The sequence below is a fragment of the Cynoglossus semilaevis genome, chromosome 20 (assembly GCF_000523025.1).
Source record: "Cynoglossus semilaevis isolate Cse_v1.0 chromosome 20, Cse_v1.0, whole genome shotgun sequence".
Classification (NCBI taxonomy): Eukaryota; Metazoa; Chordata; class Actinopteri; order Pleuronectiformes; family Cynoglossidae; genus Cynoglossus; species Cynoglossus semilaevis.
In genome coordinates this window covers 12,511,266-12,526,925 of record NC_024326.1, presented here as the reverse complement: position 1 = coordinate 12,526,925, position 15,660 = coordinate 12,511,266, and the positions used below count along the sequence as shown (strand labels likewise).

The 15,660-nt window shown below is 43.1% G+C and overlaps 1 protein-coding gene across 6 annotated transcripts in view; it reads right to left on the bottom strand.

Moving 5' to 3' along the window:
- The window catches only part of astn1 (astrotactin 1), a 173,484-nt gene that overhangs the window by 110,484 nt on the left and 47,340 nt on the right, over positions 1-15,660 (bottom strand). For 5 of the 6 annotated variants that reach the window (XR_001761688.2, XM_008334830.3, XM_008334833.3 and 2 more), the window contains exons 3-5: positions 5,598-5,854; positions 5,014-5,156; positions 3,981-4,130 (exon numbers count right to left, since the gene is read on the bottom strand). Coding sequence is in view for 5 of the 6 variants with exons in the window: in XM_008334830.3 (XP_008333052.1) it covers positions 3,981-4,130; positions 5,014-5,156; positions 5,598-5,854 (550 nt within the window). In the remaining variant the exon portion in view is untranslated. The remainder of the gene's footprint in view (positions 1-3,980; positions 4,131-5,013; positions 5,157-5,597; positions 5,855-15,660) is intronic. The other variant, XM_008334832.3, reaches the window with a different exon arrangement.

Below are 15,660 nucleotides of genomic sequence, written 5' to 3'. Positions count from 1 at the left end.
AGACAGATGTCAAAATGTCCCGAGTCTTTGTGAAAGACATTAAGACGAGTTAAGACGAGACTCAGTTGATCCAGTGGATCACAGCGAAGCCCAGCTCTGACTCGGTGTCATACGTCTGAAGACCTTTTCTCCAGATAAATCCAGTCCATTAGCCCGGTGCCTCCTCCCTGCTCATCCAACACCTGCTCTTTTGTCTTCAAAGTCACCTGCCTCCCTATCTGCCCCAGCATCCTGCCCTCCTCGCTGCCAGGAGCAGCAGCCAGCTCTCCATCCTCCCCGCCAAGTCTCCTCCTGTTTCCTCCCTGTATTTCAGTGTGGAGCTCCAACCTGCCCGGGGGTTTGTTTATGAAATAAAATACAGCTGCCATAAAAAGAATTCATTCAAAGCCACCAGCCTGTAGGTGGCAGTAGGCAGAAGATGGTGAACATTAAGGCTTGTCAGTACAAAGGTGAACGGTGACGTCAGATGAGAGAGCATCACTTGGCTTGACAACGCCACGAGTGGAGAGATACTGCAGTACTTCAAACATGCAGTACCTCTTCAACCTACGACATGGTACAGTCCCAGGGACAACAGAGCTAACGTTAGCTAAACACTTCTGGTACAAACGGTGAAGTCAACCAACTAAGATCAGCGCTAATATATATATAAATATATATTTATAAATACATTTTTACCACAAATATTAAACTATGGACATTTTATCACACATTTCAAAAATTCAAATTTATTTGCCTTGCTATGCCGAACAAACAATATATATCATGCCTACTAGAGGGCCCGCCCCCCACTTTGGGAACCAGAATGAACTCCCACTCCTCCTCCTCCTCCTCCTCTTCCTCCTGCATCTCCCTGCCTTGACATTAGCTGCAGAACACGCTTCATTCTTGGAGACATTTGTGATTTTTTTAAGTGCATTTCCTTAAAAGCCTTTTCAACATCAGAGAAAAAAGCTTCACTGAGTAGAATTCACTCCAGCAGGTGAAGCCCGGCTGCACCGAGGGGAACCAGGAGCCACGGTCCTTGGCTCTCTTTCATGGTTCTGAATTGAGATTTCCGGTTGAAAGCAGAAATGGGAAATAATGCATTCCCGCTGTACTGCATGTATGTGTTGACCTCCGCAGAGTACACAGAGAGTACACAGAGAGTACACATCCACACTTCAACGCACACAAAGCAACGGTTTGATACTTGAATTTGTTTGGCTGAAAACCCCAAACAACCTGTGGCTCCAATCAAAAATATATATAAATATATACACATATATTTATGCATAACACATGACTAATATATGACTTGATTTATTGTTCTCCAGATTCTCTCCGTTTAATCAGGTTAAATCGCAGCAAACATCCCATTTCTGGAAACCTGTGAATATTTGTCCAGTTTGGAAACAATAAAACACTTCAACCAAACACAGCAGGAAAATCAATCTAAAAAAAAATCAACATTTCATGACAGCTAGCCTCATTAGCGTTAACCTTTAGAAATGTGACAGCACACCTTTTAGAAACAGCCACAGAGCATCAGCAGCGTTAACGCTTTCACACAAGACGGAGAAAATACACACTTCAGTACTGCAGTAAACAAACGGCCCTGACCTGCAAACCCAACACTTCAAATTATCAACCAATACGGATTAGATCATCCCAGGAAGCGTGCGTACAGTGGCTGCAGCTGATGACTCCAGCGGCTAAATTAGCAGCACCTACAGTTTTGTACGTTCATCCAAATATTTTGCCAAAAAAAAGTCTTATTTGTCATATTTCACCTGAAGCGGGGCAACAGGAGAAGCAGCAGTGCGTGCTCCCTGACTGGCTCGTCTCTCCAGACACTATTTAAATTACTGTGGCCTCAGCAAGTCCTGTTGAAAAACTGGAGGTAATTGGGGCTTTAATTGTTCCCGTAAAGTCGGGGAAGAGAAACGGAGAAAAACTGCCCACATGAGCACTCTGATCAAAAAGGAACCACTGGTGCAGCCGTTTGAAGGAAGTCGTTTCAGACAAGTATTCTACGGAGAATCTCCTTATCTTTAGACCAGACCTGGGCAACCTACGGCCCGGGGCCCAGATACGGCCCGCTAGGGTTTCTAAGACTGGGTATTAAATCCAGAGTGAAGTTACTGTGTACACGGTACGTGGATACGGCCCGCTAGGGTTTCTAAGACTAAGTTACTGTGTACACACTACGCATCATTCTGACCATCTCAGCTAAATAAAAAAAAAACTTCCAATTTTTTTTTTTTGACTTTGTTCAAAAAGCCTGTGTTTAATGAACACAGCTGTATAGGACGTCCAATCACAGGGATTAGGTGACAGTGTTAGTGGAATGAATGCTTATTCGTCAACGGAGCTTCCTCCAAGTCGGCAGATTTTTATACTTTCAGTTGCTTAAGAAACAACTCTGGAGTCCATTAAACATGCTGACATATGGAAGGGAGGAGGCACCGGGGGCGTCTTCAGCAGAACGGAGCAGAGTCATTACCTTACCTGCCTTAATGGCCGCTTCACACACACAAAAGAGTTGCCCACGGAGGGCAACAAAGTTCTGCCTGTGCATATTTTATGACAAAGATGAAAGTCAGTGAGTGGAATCCTCAAGAAGATTGACCCAAAAAAAAACAACACATGAGGATCTGCTGGATTTAGACGCCCCATTTCTGTGTTTGAAGAATTCCACGTTGTACCTGCGTCGGACCTGATCCTGGTGTCTGCGCTTTGTTTATTAGGAAACAAATGAGACACGGCCTCGGAGATAAACCTGTGTGGTTAGCATGACTAAAATAGGAGGACATCGATTATCTTTATTTTTGGTGCGTGGGTGTGGAGCGTCAGAGGAATGACGGCGTTAGAACTCACGGAGACGGGAGCGAAAAGAAGAGTTCGGCAAAACAAAAGGAAGACGGGGAAGAAACGTCTCTGATGACAAACGCAGTCAGACATGGGCATAAAAATAATAATAAGAATAATAATATCATCTATCTAAAAATATATATATATAATATTTCAGCCTGGGTTCAATAAAGTACATCTATCTATAATACTAATACTACTACTACTAACAATAATAATAAAATGTTTTTGTTTCTCTCATCTGTCACAGGAATCATCCAGACCAGTTCAGACCAGTGAAACAGGAAGTACACAGAGACAGTCGGAGCGTGTGATTGGACGGAGAGACCCACAGATGTAGATGTGACTTCACAGCCGCTCCTCATTCACACTGGAGGGATAATATGTCCTATAATGAAAAAGATATTTCCCCAGGGTTTCATTTCACGTTTTTTTTTTTTTTAGCGTATCCGTGTTTGCTTGTTCAAAACTCGTTACCGTCCCGAGGTCCTTGAAAGTTTCCTCCCCAGTTTCATTTACAACGCTGTCAACGACTAAATCTCCACGGAGCGTTCAGCAGCTGATATCATTTACATTCAAACGTAAACATATCTGAGCCGCAGCCAGATCAATACTCCATATTGAACACATTTACTGAACATCAATTCCCCCAACACTCATCCAGCTCCAGTCCTGTTAGCAAACAGCTGCTCCGTCCCTCTGGAGCCAATCAAACCTGTTCACCATTTTAGGTTTCCACGTTAACAGATGTTCTGTCGTCATTTAGGTTTTAGAGAAATGATTATTAGATGAATGATTAAATCCTTCTTTTTTGAAAGACACATCGGCCAGAATGTAAAACATGTTTGAAATTTAAAAAAACTGAAGTAATTTTTAGTCTAAGGCCAAACAACATGCCAACAAACCAAGGAAAATATTGTTGAGTTTTCTGATTTATTTTGTACTAAAGAATTTTTTTTTCAAATATTAACTTAAAAAGTTAAAAAATATCTTTAATTTTTTAAGAAAAATTTTTCAAATATTAACTTAAAAAGTTAAGTTAATAATTATATTTAATTTTTTAAGAAAAGAAGATGTCATTAAACATAAACAAGGTTTTTTTTGTCCACCAGTAGTGGGCGACTCACCACGGGTGTTGCTGGAGAGACGCTTGCGTTGGCTGGTGGAGGTGTTGTGCGGCAGCAGGGTGTTCTGCTGGTGGTTGCTGTCGATGGGACTGGTGGCGATGATGTTGTCCTTGTACTTGTTCATCAAGGCCAGCTTGGTGTTGTCGCTCACTGTGCACAGAAATGAAACGCAGCGGCAGAGGTTTAAGAAATAAAACATAAAAAATACATCTGTAAAAATCAGACAAACATTTTCAAAGTTTAACGCAGTCGGATGATTCACCCAGCGACCCTGGAGAGGAGCAGCACATGTTTGGACACATGTCACTGCTGCAGCTAACAGTTAGTTAGTTATATAAAAGCCAGTTCAGGTTAGGACAAACTTCTCCAACACACACAGAGGCCTGTGTTACACTGGATTCTTTTCATCAAATCCAAATTGAACCTCAGTTTGAACCTGGCTCCATCTGATTATTTCCGCCTTTCTCAGGCTGTGACCTGCTGCCAGGATCAGAATCCCATCTGTTTATTGACATCGCTGCAGACACTCATTCAAAAACACAGAATAAAATAAACAGCACCATTAGAGACAAATGAGACAAAGATGCTTCACTTCAGCTGCACTTGACCCTTTGACCTGCACAAACAACAACACGACGTTTACATTTAAATGAAACAGAATTCAAGAAAAAGAGTTTGTTATTTTCATGAAAAATATTTTATTATTATTTCTGATTTGTTCCAGGCTGTTTCTGACTCACTATGGGTTTTTTTTTTTTTTTTACTTCTCCCAGTGGGTCAACAATCACTCTGATAATAGCCTTCACAAAATGGAGCAGGTTTGAATGATCCATTAAAATTGTAATTAACCCTTCTACTGTAGTTTTATGCTGATTACTTTAATCATTCAGCCATCATCTCTCTGCAGTAATAGTCCAAATATTCTGACTGCAGGATTCATTTCTCTTCAATCAAACTGTTCCAGCACCGACGATAAAAACGTCTTCCCAGAGAAGGACAGAGGGTCCAGAAGACTCTGGATCTGTCCACTCACCTGGAGTCAGGTCCATGTTGTTCTTGTCATTACAGCCCTGAAAGGAGTCCAGAGTGTGGGTGACCTGACTGGCGTACTCCTCCCCGCCGTTCATACACTCCCGCTGCAGATGGTGCCGTAGGTCTGTGATGTCGTACTCGTAGCTGTGGGTGACGGGATGGATTAGGATCAGCATCAATTCAACCCTTTATCACTGACGTTGGAGAAAAACATCAAAAGATATCTGGAAACAGATCTGCATCTGCTAGCAGTACGAAAAACCAGAATAAGAACAAGTACATGGGTGTGTAGCCACATTAGCCTTAGCGCTAGGATATAGGTAAAATATGCAACGTTAGAAAAAGTTTTACGTTCAAATACTCGACTTTGGTTGTATAAAAATGCAATGGAACAAAGTTTACAGTCTATAGTCTAAATATATAAATATATATTTAAATAATAAAACATTTAATTTAAATTTTATATTTAAATACATATATTTTCATGTACAGTTTATATATTTATACATCTCTGATTACATGGGGAATGATTCAGGTCAGATACAGAAGGTTCCAGAATAGAACTGATTAGAAGTCAGAACTTGCCGATCGTACCCATCCAGTATGGGCGTCTCTCGGATGCTGAGGGTGCCGCTGTTGGGACCCTGACCCCGCGAGTTCCTCAGACTTTCCCGGGCCTGGCCTCCCATCAGCACCGAGGGGATGTAGTGAATCTCATTGGCCGCCTCGGCGCTGGCGCTCTTCTGGGGTTGAGGGATGCGGCGGCGTTTACACCAGCGCCGGCGGGTATAGAGGATCAGGACCAGACACAGGATGGACAACAGAAGGGCGATCATTCCACCCTGAGGGAGAGAGGATGGCATTTGGAGCAGACACAGAGAGAGAGAGAGAGAGAAAAATGTTAAAAAAAAATATGGAAACAGAGTGGCGGGAGAGAGACGTGATCAAAGGAGAGAACACTTTCGGAGGCCGTTGCCAAGTAGAATATGAATCAAAGTCACGGTCATGAAGCCAAAAGTATCAAATGGAAAACATTTCAGATGTGATTTGGAGAATGAAAGCAACAGTGTATTCAAAGTCAGCAGCTCTCGCCCTGCTATTACACTTTGAAACTCATTTCAGAAAAGTCCAGAGGATCACTGCAAAATCACTGCTGCTAATAAAAAAAAACATTTTTTCTACATGTCCTTCATTTACGTCTGAAAACTTCCTGGAGAAATGAGTAGAAAACCTGGAGTGAGGTTCTCAAACTGTTCAATCAATGCAGTATCAACTACTATCATCAGAGTTGCAGTACAATTAGGTGTTTAATCAAAGGAGCTGCGGCTCAATCCTGATTATTCATAATCAATCATTAATCAATCAACCATGGAGACAAACTTTGTGACTCAAATCAAAACGATGGAAATATTGATTTGGAAAAATGTCAAGAAAACTTTTTTTTTAGTCGTGAGTCAAATAATAGTATAAAAAAAATGTCCACAGTTTAAAACCTGTTCCGGAGCCTCATCAACTGTCATTAGGTTTTCATTTCAGCTCCTAATTCAAAGTTGTTCTTTTTGAACGGTTGAAAGTCCGGATCAAACAAAACCTCGACTGAAATCGACTGACGAAAAGAGAAAAATAAAACTTAACATATTTAATTTGTTCCAATCGACCAAATGACAAACTCTGATCACTGCTAAGAGTTTCTACAAATGCACAGTACTCCAACAGTACTCCAACAGTACTACAGTGCTGTCTTGACGTCCCTGGTACTGATGGTTCCCAAAGTCCCTGCAGTTTGACCGTCCATTGGTCTCTGTGATGGACACGTTGGGACGGCGAGGACAGGGCGAGCCGTACGGCGTAACAGCAGCAGAGGAGGAGGAGGAGGAGGATTTGTGGTGCGGCCTCTTTGAACACAGCTGCTGGAGCAGCTGGAGTCGCTGACAGAGCTGACTGGAGCTGTCAGGGTCTCCTGCAGACACTGGGGGGCTTTCTGTCTCCTCGCCGATCAGCAGTTTTCTCCTCCTCCTCCTCCTCCTCCTCTTCCTCATCCTCTGTAGCCCAGGTAGCATCCTAGGTTAGAGTGTGTCCTCTTGACCAATTTATTCTGTCTCCTTCTGTCTGCAGATGACACATCCACGGGCCCCCACAGACCACAGACCACAGACCACAGGACACTGTCACCATGGCAACACTTCTCAATTTACCACTAATGCTGTTGGGGCTGGATGAGGTGATGCATTATTATCACCAGGTTAACAATTATTAACTATTAACTAACTACAGTACCACACAAATCAAACTGTGATAATAATAATAATAATAATAATATATTCCTTATTGTTATTATTGTTATTATTAGTAGTATTACTAATATATTTACAGAGTTCTGACTGTATTTTTTGTTAAACCGTATTTTCTGTATAAATGCTGCTGTTTCTATCTGGGAGCAGGGACGAAGGGTGAGAGGATGAGAGGGTGGGGGTGGGGGTGTGTCAGTGTGTACTGTGCAGGTGACACACACACACACACACACACACACTACTCTAACTCTAAGGATTCTGTTTTCTTTTTCATAAAAAAGTTTCAACAGGACAATTTTTGTTTTTATTATTGTAAGCAGGAATTCTAAAACACTTGAAAAGTTTGACTTCATTTTTTTCCCCACTCAGTGAAACGACAAGGTCACCCAAAGAAGAAAGCTGTAATAAAATTAGAAGAAAAAAAAAAAATTCAGAATGTAAATGAAGTTACTTTCTGAGGATGAAAACATTTAACAGTTTCACTTAGGGAGGGTTTTTTTTTTTTTTTTTTTTTTCAAACTGACAAACCTAACCTTCTGTCGGCAGAAGTTGTTTGCCTCATTTGCATGGTCAAGGACGTGGGAGAAATGACACAGCACTACTGAGCACTTATGGAGGAAATGCATGGAGGAAATCCATGGTCATTTAATTTCTGATGACGGCAGTTGAACCTTTTCAGGAGGCTGAGGCACTGACACGGTCGTAAAGGAACGCTCTGAGTCAGTTCTTCAGATTTACTCTGTGACTGCTCCCCACAGAAGTCGCCAAGACGGCGCTGTAGCATCGATGCTAACCTTCGTGTAAAGTTTTATCGGCACCTAAAATAAACCGAATCATTCAGTTAACGTCAAATAAGTCAATATATTAGGGCAAACCTGGGGTTCGCAGACCACTAATGGTACGCATGGACATTCCTGGAGGCTCGCAGAGTTAGATAAATGCTGGTTTGTCTAACTTGACTTTTGATGAAGTATCTTTTGAACCTAAAGAATCCAATAAAGGAAGATAATCAACATAAGGCCAGAGGATAAGAGGTTCAATTTGACAACTCTGTTTTCGTCAGTAGCCAATTTGTTAGCCTCGCTGCATCAAATCATCAATTACTTTGATTATATAGTCAATGCCGTGAAATGGAGGCAGAAAAACGCCACTTTCTGAAGTACTTCAAATTGTTCTCAATCAAAATGACCTCAGTGACCAACGCGATTCAAATCCATCAACCTGCATTAGCACCGATGTATAAAGAACAGTGGAAAAAGCAAAACAGTTTAATGTTAGGCATTACCGGGAGTCGGAGTGAGGGCTAAGTGGACTGTGTCCTCTTATCGAGCCAATAAAACCTAACCACATATCAAAGCTTGCCAGCGCTCCGGGCCCATAATCCACTTACTAACGGATGAGGATGATGTTATAATGGCTCCAGAACTCCTTATGACTTACACTCCTGTCAGGCCAGCTCTGAATGGAGGAGAGAAGACATGGCCTTTCGCAGTTTGATAGAACAGACATGGCATTCCAGCCCGGCTATCAATCTGTCACTTAGTCTTCGCTTAGGACGCATTAGGACAAAAGGAAGGACAGAGAGATCAGGACAATCTGACAGCAGCAGATGGCGCACTCACGCATCTTAACTTGGAAAAATCTAAGTTCAAGGGTCGGTCATTTCAAAGGACGGGATTTCAGGGAACGTGAAAATATTACTTATCCAAGTAAAAAATTACTTCTTTGTCTTTTACGGATGTTTTTTGTAACTCTCACCAGGTGGCCATTGTCTGAACTGCAGTTCATGTCATGGCTTCGTTAACACACAGTTAAACAACAAATACAGAAGAATCAAGTGACAGCAGTTGTCAAAACTAAAGAAGGGTTTGAGTCCGTGGTAGAGAAGTGTTTGCTGTCATCAACTGCAGCGTCTCCTCAAACCAGACATGAATGAAGCAAATCTCACCAAAAAAAAAAAAAAAAAAAATGAAAGCAGTCTGTTGCCTCACAAAGTTCTAAGACTGTGTGTGTGTCATTTTTAATTCAGTTAAAGCTACAGAACGTTCCTGGTCGTCGCCACCGTCTGTTCTGACAGGATGAACTCCATGGAACTTTCTTCCTTTAGCTTCAGAGTGCGTTTGTAGTGGAGTCTGTGTCGAATTGAAGGGTTTGACTTTCATTGCTATTAGCAGCCGTTAGCTTGGAGCAGACTATCTACTCACTTCAGTAGAACCTGTCTCCATGATGAATGTGGGGGCGTGAGTCAACTGAAGGAATTAGCATGAGCTAACTGAAAGAACGGACAAAGGACCAGAACTTTATAGAAACTATTTTTGAAACATTCATGGCCAAAACATTTTTCTACCATACCTTCCCTTTTGATAAAAACAGAAAAAAAATACATTAAAAAAAACGAGTTACTTTTGCACTTCAGCCATCTATAAATGATCTTTAAATGATAAATTAATATCCAGCTCCAAACTCTCTGTTCAATATGTTTCTGCACAGGCATTTTAATAACCTTAATCTCCACCAGCACAAACGTCTCAGCGTCAGAGCCAGTGTCATTCCCAGGTTTTGGTTGCACAAATCCCCGACTCATTTTTACGGTTCTTCAGATGTGACTAATTTATTCTGTGTTGGTGCATGAAGGCGGCTGCAATTTACAATTTATCAATAATAGCGTGAAAATAGGAAATGGGTGCCACAAAGGAGGGGAGATAATGGCTTAGGTGTTTGACATGAAAGACAAAAATATTCATTTGCTACTCCTCCTGCTGGTGTGATGGCTTTTTACGCTTGGTTTGAAGTGTCTTGCAGCAGCTATATTACTTTAGGACAAAACAGAGGTGATGTTTCTTTCCTCTAAATTCAGATAAACGGGCGACCAGAAATAAAAATATACTATTTCACGTTAAAAAACCCCATCAGGTTTGATAACTGTTTTAAACAGAGAACATGGACTCTGCTGCAGCCACAGCTGCCTCCACGTCGGCTTTTATTTCTGTTTCCTCCAGCATCTCTGGCTTGGTGGTTATCTGTGTAAGTCGTAAATTGAGGCTAAAAGTCTTTCTGCGTGAGGTAGTGCCCTCTACATTTGTGAAGGACAATAAATCAGACAGACAGTACAGTATGTAACACCACAGGCCCTGTGCAAATCTGATTTATTAACACCACGCCGCCGCCTTTATAAGACACTGGCCTTCCCTCCGAACCTCGGACGTGGAAATAATTCTGTGCCGACGCCGTAACGAGCCGGAGTGACTTTCTGTGCGCTTGCAGGGAAACTGGAGACACAAACCAGGAGGTAAAGAAAAGAAATGTTATTGGACGGCTGCGATAACAAAAAGGCCTGCGTGGAGAACGCCGGAGGTTAATCACAGGGCAGCGACACCAGCGTCTTCTAAGGACACCTGGATTTATATACAGTAGAGTACATATAGATATGGGCCTTCCAGGAGGTCACAAATACCACCAGCTGACACCAAATATATATTTGGAGAACGAGTCAAAAAGTCACTGACTTCACCACAGAACCCCGGTCTCAGTTACGTTAAAATTTGTTGCTACAAATCAAAACCCCCAACAGAAATATTTCTCTGGATCCCTCAGAACCCTGACTGCTTCCTTGTTAAGAAAACACCAGTGAAATTACAAACATTAATATTTAAAGACTTCAAAGTTTCATGAAACGTTTTTTGCCGACACTCCCGAGATGCAAAATTGTTTAACCAGACAGTATCGCGGCGAGGTTCCAGCAGCCAACTGACCACGGAGCTGACCAGTTATGATGTCATGAATTCATCATCTGATGAATAAAACAAGCTCTTATGAAACTAAAGGCGAAACGATGCAGTTCATTTAGCTCGGGTCAGGGCGTTAAATGGAAATGAGGCCGAGTCAGTGCAGCAGCACAGCAGCCTGGCTGTTAGAACGACACGCCACTGGGGGGGGCTGGGGGGGGAGCTGTGGAAACGTGTCCGCCTGCACTGAGAGGACAGCTGGCTAGTTAGTATGTGATGTAACCTGTTTCAGGATGTGTTTTTTTTTTGTTCCATAATTGTCAGTCAAACTGAACAAAGTTGAAGCTCATTCTGTGGCTCAGAATCAGACAGAAATGAACGTGTTCTCTGTGTGAAAACCGTCCACAGGTGAAGTGGACTTGATGCCTCTGTTGTGGGGAGAAAAGTTTGGACTGGAACAAAGGCTAAATCCATCACTGTTGGGGCAACAACACAAACAAGCTGTTGTTCACATCTCAAACAAACAGGATGTGGTGTTGTCAGCCAATCAGAGCTCAGCGCTGAAGGGAACAAAGAGAAAGAGTTGTTGGGTTTTCACCTGAAAAAACTCGTCATACACTAATGTATTTCCAATCATTTCTCCATCACTCAAAGAGTTTTCATTTCAGACTCAGGTGAGACGTCCGGCTGGTGTCAGACGGTAAATAACTCCACAACTGACAGGTCGACTGACACAGCAGTGAGGGACAGGAGACTCATTAATGCTGTTGAGGACAACGACTTCACCAAAGACTGGGAAACAACTGCTGAGACGTTCCAACTGCCACAGGAACCACGCAGAGAAATTATAATTCTAATAATAATCATATCAGTAATCCCATCCTTTTGACTGAGATCAGATTAAAACCTAAACATATATATGTATATATGTATACATATATGTGTGTGTGTTTGTTGTTTCTCCCTTGATGCTCCTGGTTCCTGCGGTTGCTGGTGTTTATGCGACGCCGCTCTGTCGACTGCATCACAGACTCAGCAGAACTATGAGCTGCTGAGGTCGTGTGCTGTTCCTCTCCGTCCAAAGAGAAGCTATAGATTGGTGCGTCTGGCTTTTCAAAAACATGCCACGCTTTGAAGCTCAGAGAAACAACTTTGGAGGCTGCAGCTGAGCCGAGGATACGGCTTTACAAGAGGCCGGGGCGGCATCGATTCAAGATTTATACCTCCAACGCTACCCAGGCAGGTTTTACTATGTTCACCACATGAATGTCAATATCCCATGAGCAGAGCTGTGTCACATTGACCGGCCCGACCAATAAACCAGGGCTTTATATCAGTCTGTGTGTGTGTGTTTGAGAAGCAGAGAGAAAGAGAGAGAGAGAGAGAGAGAACGACAGAGGGAGTGAATCTCGTCCTCTCAAACACAGTCATTATCCCTGCTCACACACATGGTACAACAATAACAGACTTAATCCCATAATGAGTTAGAGTTAAACTGATGAGTCGGGACGACCAGTAACTGCCTCATGACCACCACCAGGGGGAACGTGACGTGTGGTTTTTCTGACAGATTTATCACACTGATAAAAAAATAAATATCAAGAATAAATTAATGAATAAGTAAAAATATTTCCCCCTTTTTTGTTTCCCTTTGACATAGTCTACTCCTGTTTTGATTGGCCGGCAGTTTCAGCAGTCTGAGACAGAGGCGTCCTGCTAATATTTTCCACCAACCAGATCCAGCAGCATATGGCTCCTCCAGACTCCACTGCCCCTCACCTTCTAGGCTGAGTGGGCACAGTGAGGCCTGTTTTCACACAATTGATCTGCAGCAAACTCCTACCTGGGGGGACATTGGTGGGGGAGTGGGAGGGAGAGGGGGGGCAGCCTGGACACTGTTACTGGAATAATAAAGCCAAGGTTGTGGACAAATTCTGCCAAACTCTGCAAACAGATCGTAATGCATGGAATCAGACTTTGGCTCCTTATTGGACAGAGTTTATCCTCCTTTTTTTTTAGTCAAAAATTCTATCTTTGTTGGATATTTTTTAGGTAAATAACCAGAAAGTTGCAGTAGAATAGAACTACGACTTCATGAACTCTGGGCAAACTAAGGCTCGCGGACAAGAAATGGTCCTTTGGACTATTTAATACGGTGTAGTGGATTGAATTGATTTTTTTATAAAGTGGCCGAAGAGCGTTTCTATATTTCAGATATTGTTAAACGTTAAATGTTAACTGCCCTCGGTGCAGCACATACTTCCTGGTGAATTGTGCGGCCGACATCTGTCCAGACTCACGTTCATCAGTTAATCTCAGGGTCTAATCCCGGCCTGTCCGTTGGACTGACTACCTCGGTGTATTTGGCCGTGGAGTCGATGACGAGCCTGCAGCTCCTGGAGCAGAATTAAAAAACCAATCAGGTTTGATTGATATTTGAGCTCGTTTTTAAAACAGTGGGGTTATTTTTTTATATCTGCCATAAACTTTTATTTTCTAACAACTGAAGGCGGGCGTGTGTCTGTGTGTCTGAGTGTCTGTGTGTCTGTGTGTCTGTGTGTCTGTGTGTCTGTGTGTCTGAGTGTCAGTCCGGGGCTCACAGGACACGACCTCAGTCATCTATTATGAATGACCTGCAGCGTACCAACACAAGAGTCACCTTGTTCCATATGAAAACCAAAGGAGGAACACGGAACAGTCGAGTGCACATCACAAACACATCGCCGTCGACCTACCCTGCTGGTGGAGGGGGGGTACTTTCACAAACAAACCTAACAATCTGCAGTGGAGTCAGTCTGTTTGGCTCGTCTCTCTGACAAAAATCTGTTTTCTGTCCTGCGGCACCGGCCGCGCTGCACTTCAGTGAACCCCGTTCTACTCTGGAAGCAGCCTGTAATGAGTCTGGCTAAATTTCAGGCCCAAAAAACAGCAGAGTCTCAAGTCATTCATTAGGGATAAACATGGTGGTGGCGTCCGCTCGTCCGACTGTGGCAGATTATCTGTTCTGCTCCTCGCGAAAACTAAGACCAGATCAACAAACGCCACGGAGCAAAAAACGCACTGGCGTCTAATGGAACCGTGCTTTCAAATCTGTGAGAGCAGAGCTAACGACCAATCAGTGAGCGGAGCGATCCACAGAGTGTTTTAATTCACATACTCTGTGCCATTAACAAATATTCAACTGTCAATTATTTACCACTGGTTCCTGCGCTGACAGATACTGAACACCGTGTACTGAAATACTTCTCCACGTTCATACGATCCTCTGTATTAAATATACATATATGATTTTTTCACATGTTAGTTGTTTTTGTGCATATATACATATATGATTTTTTCACATGTTGTTTTTGTGCATATATTTCTTTTTTTAATGTGCGTCCGTGTTCTTCTGGATACACAGTGTGGTGCAGCACACGCTCTGACACAGAAGGAAAACGTCGTGTCTTTGTGAATTTAATCCCACTGTGTTAAATTATTCATTCACTTATTCATAATTCCCAGTGTTCTCTGAAACACCAGGCTGCATGTTTGCAGAAACACACATTTTTTACCCACCGTGCCGTCCTGCCCTGAGACCAGACCATGAGTCCAACACCGAGGTGTACACCACACTGGACTACACTGATTACTGACTCAAAGTCCCAGCTACTGTACCTAACGGGGGGGTTAGCGACACCTAGAAGGTATGCGATGGTACTGCTGCGGGTAGAGCGGCTCCAATATCTGAGCAGTTTTCCTCAAGACATCCACAGCCTTTGATGAATGACTTCAATGGCCGGTGTCTGACACCTTGTTAGGCTGAATGTTGTACATCCAGTCCATAAAAAGTGCCCTGTGATGGAGCCCCACAGCCTCCGTGCTACACAATGGTGGCAGCTGTTCACTGACCTACACAGAAAAACCCCCAAAACTGCAGCAGAACCGTTCCAGCGTCTCTCTCTCTCTCTCTCTCTCTCTCTCTGCCTATACAAAGAAGGTAATTTATATGTCAGGGCTTCCAGCAAAGAGTCAAGCTGCACTGAGGCCTGAAGATCGCGGTGACAAGCCCCGCTCCCATCTGTTGTTATGCTCTGCTCATGTCTGCATGCAAATCCTCTGCTACAAACTCCTTAATGAAAGCAGGCTGGTGGCGGCAGCTCATTTAGAATGAGCTTTCTGTTACCCAACACACCTTGACTCTCTCTCTCGAGCTCTCTCTCTCTCTCTCTCTCTCTCTCTCTCTCTCTCTCTCTCTCTCTCTCTCTGCATCCACAAAGAAGGTAATTTATATGTCAGGGCTTCCAGCAAAGAGTCAAGCTGCACTGAGGCCTGAAGATCGCGGTGACAAGCCCCGCTCCCATCTGTTGTTATGCTCTGCTCATGTCTGCATGCAAATCCTCTGCTACAAACTCCTTAATGAAAGCAGGCTGGTGGCGGCAGCTCATTTAGAATGAGGAATTAGTGGAGCAGGGTGCACAAAGAGTCAGACCTGAAGTTGATGGAATGTGAAATGCAGAAGGAGCAGTGGGGGGAGAAAAGTGTGAGATTAGGGGGAAATCAAAGAGGTTAGCAGCCCAAGGCCCCGACCATCGACAACCTAACGACAGTCTAACCTCTGGAAACTGCACACAAAACAGCCGTTTGCTAGCG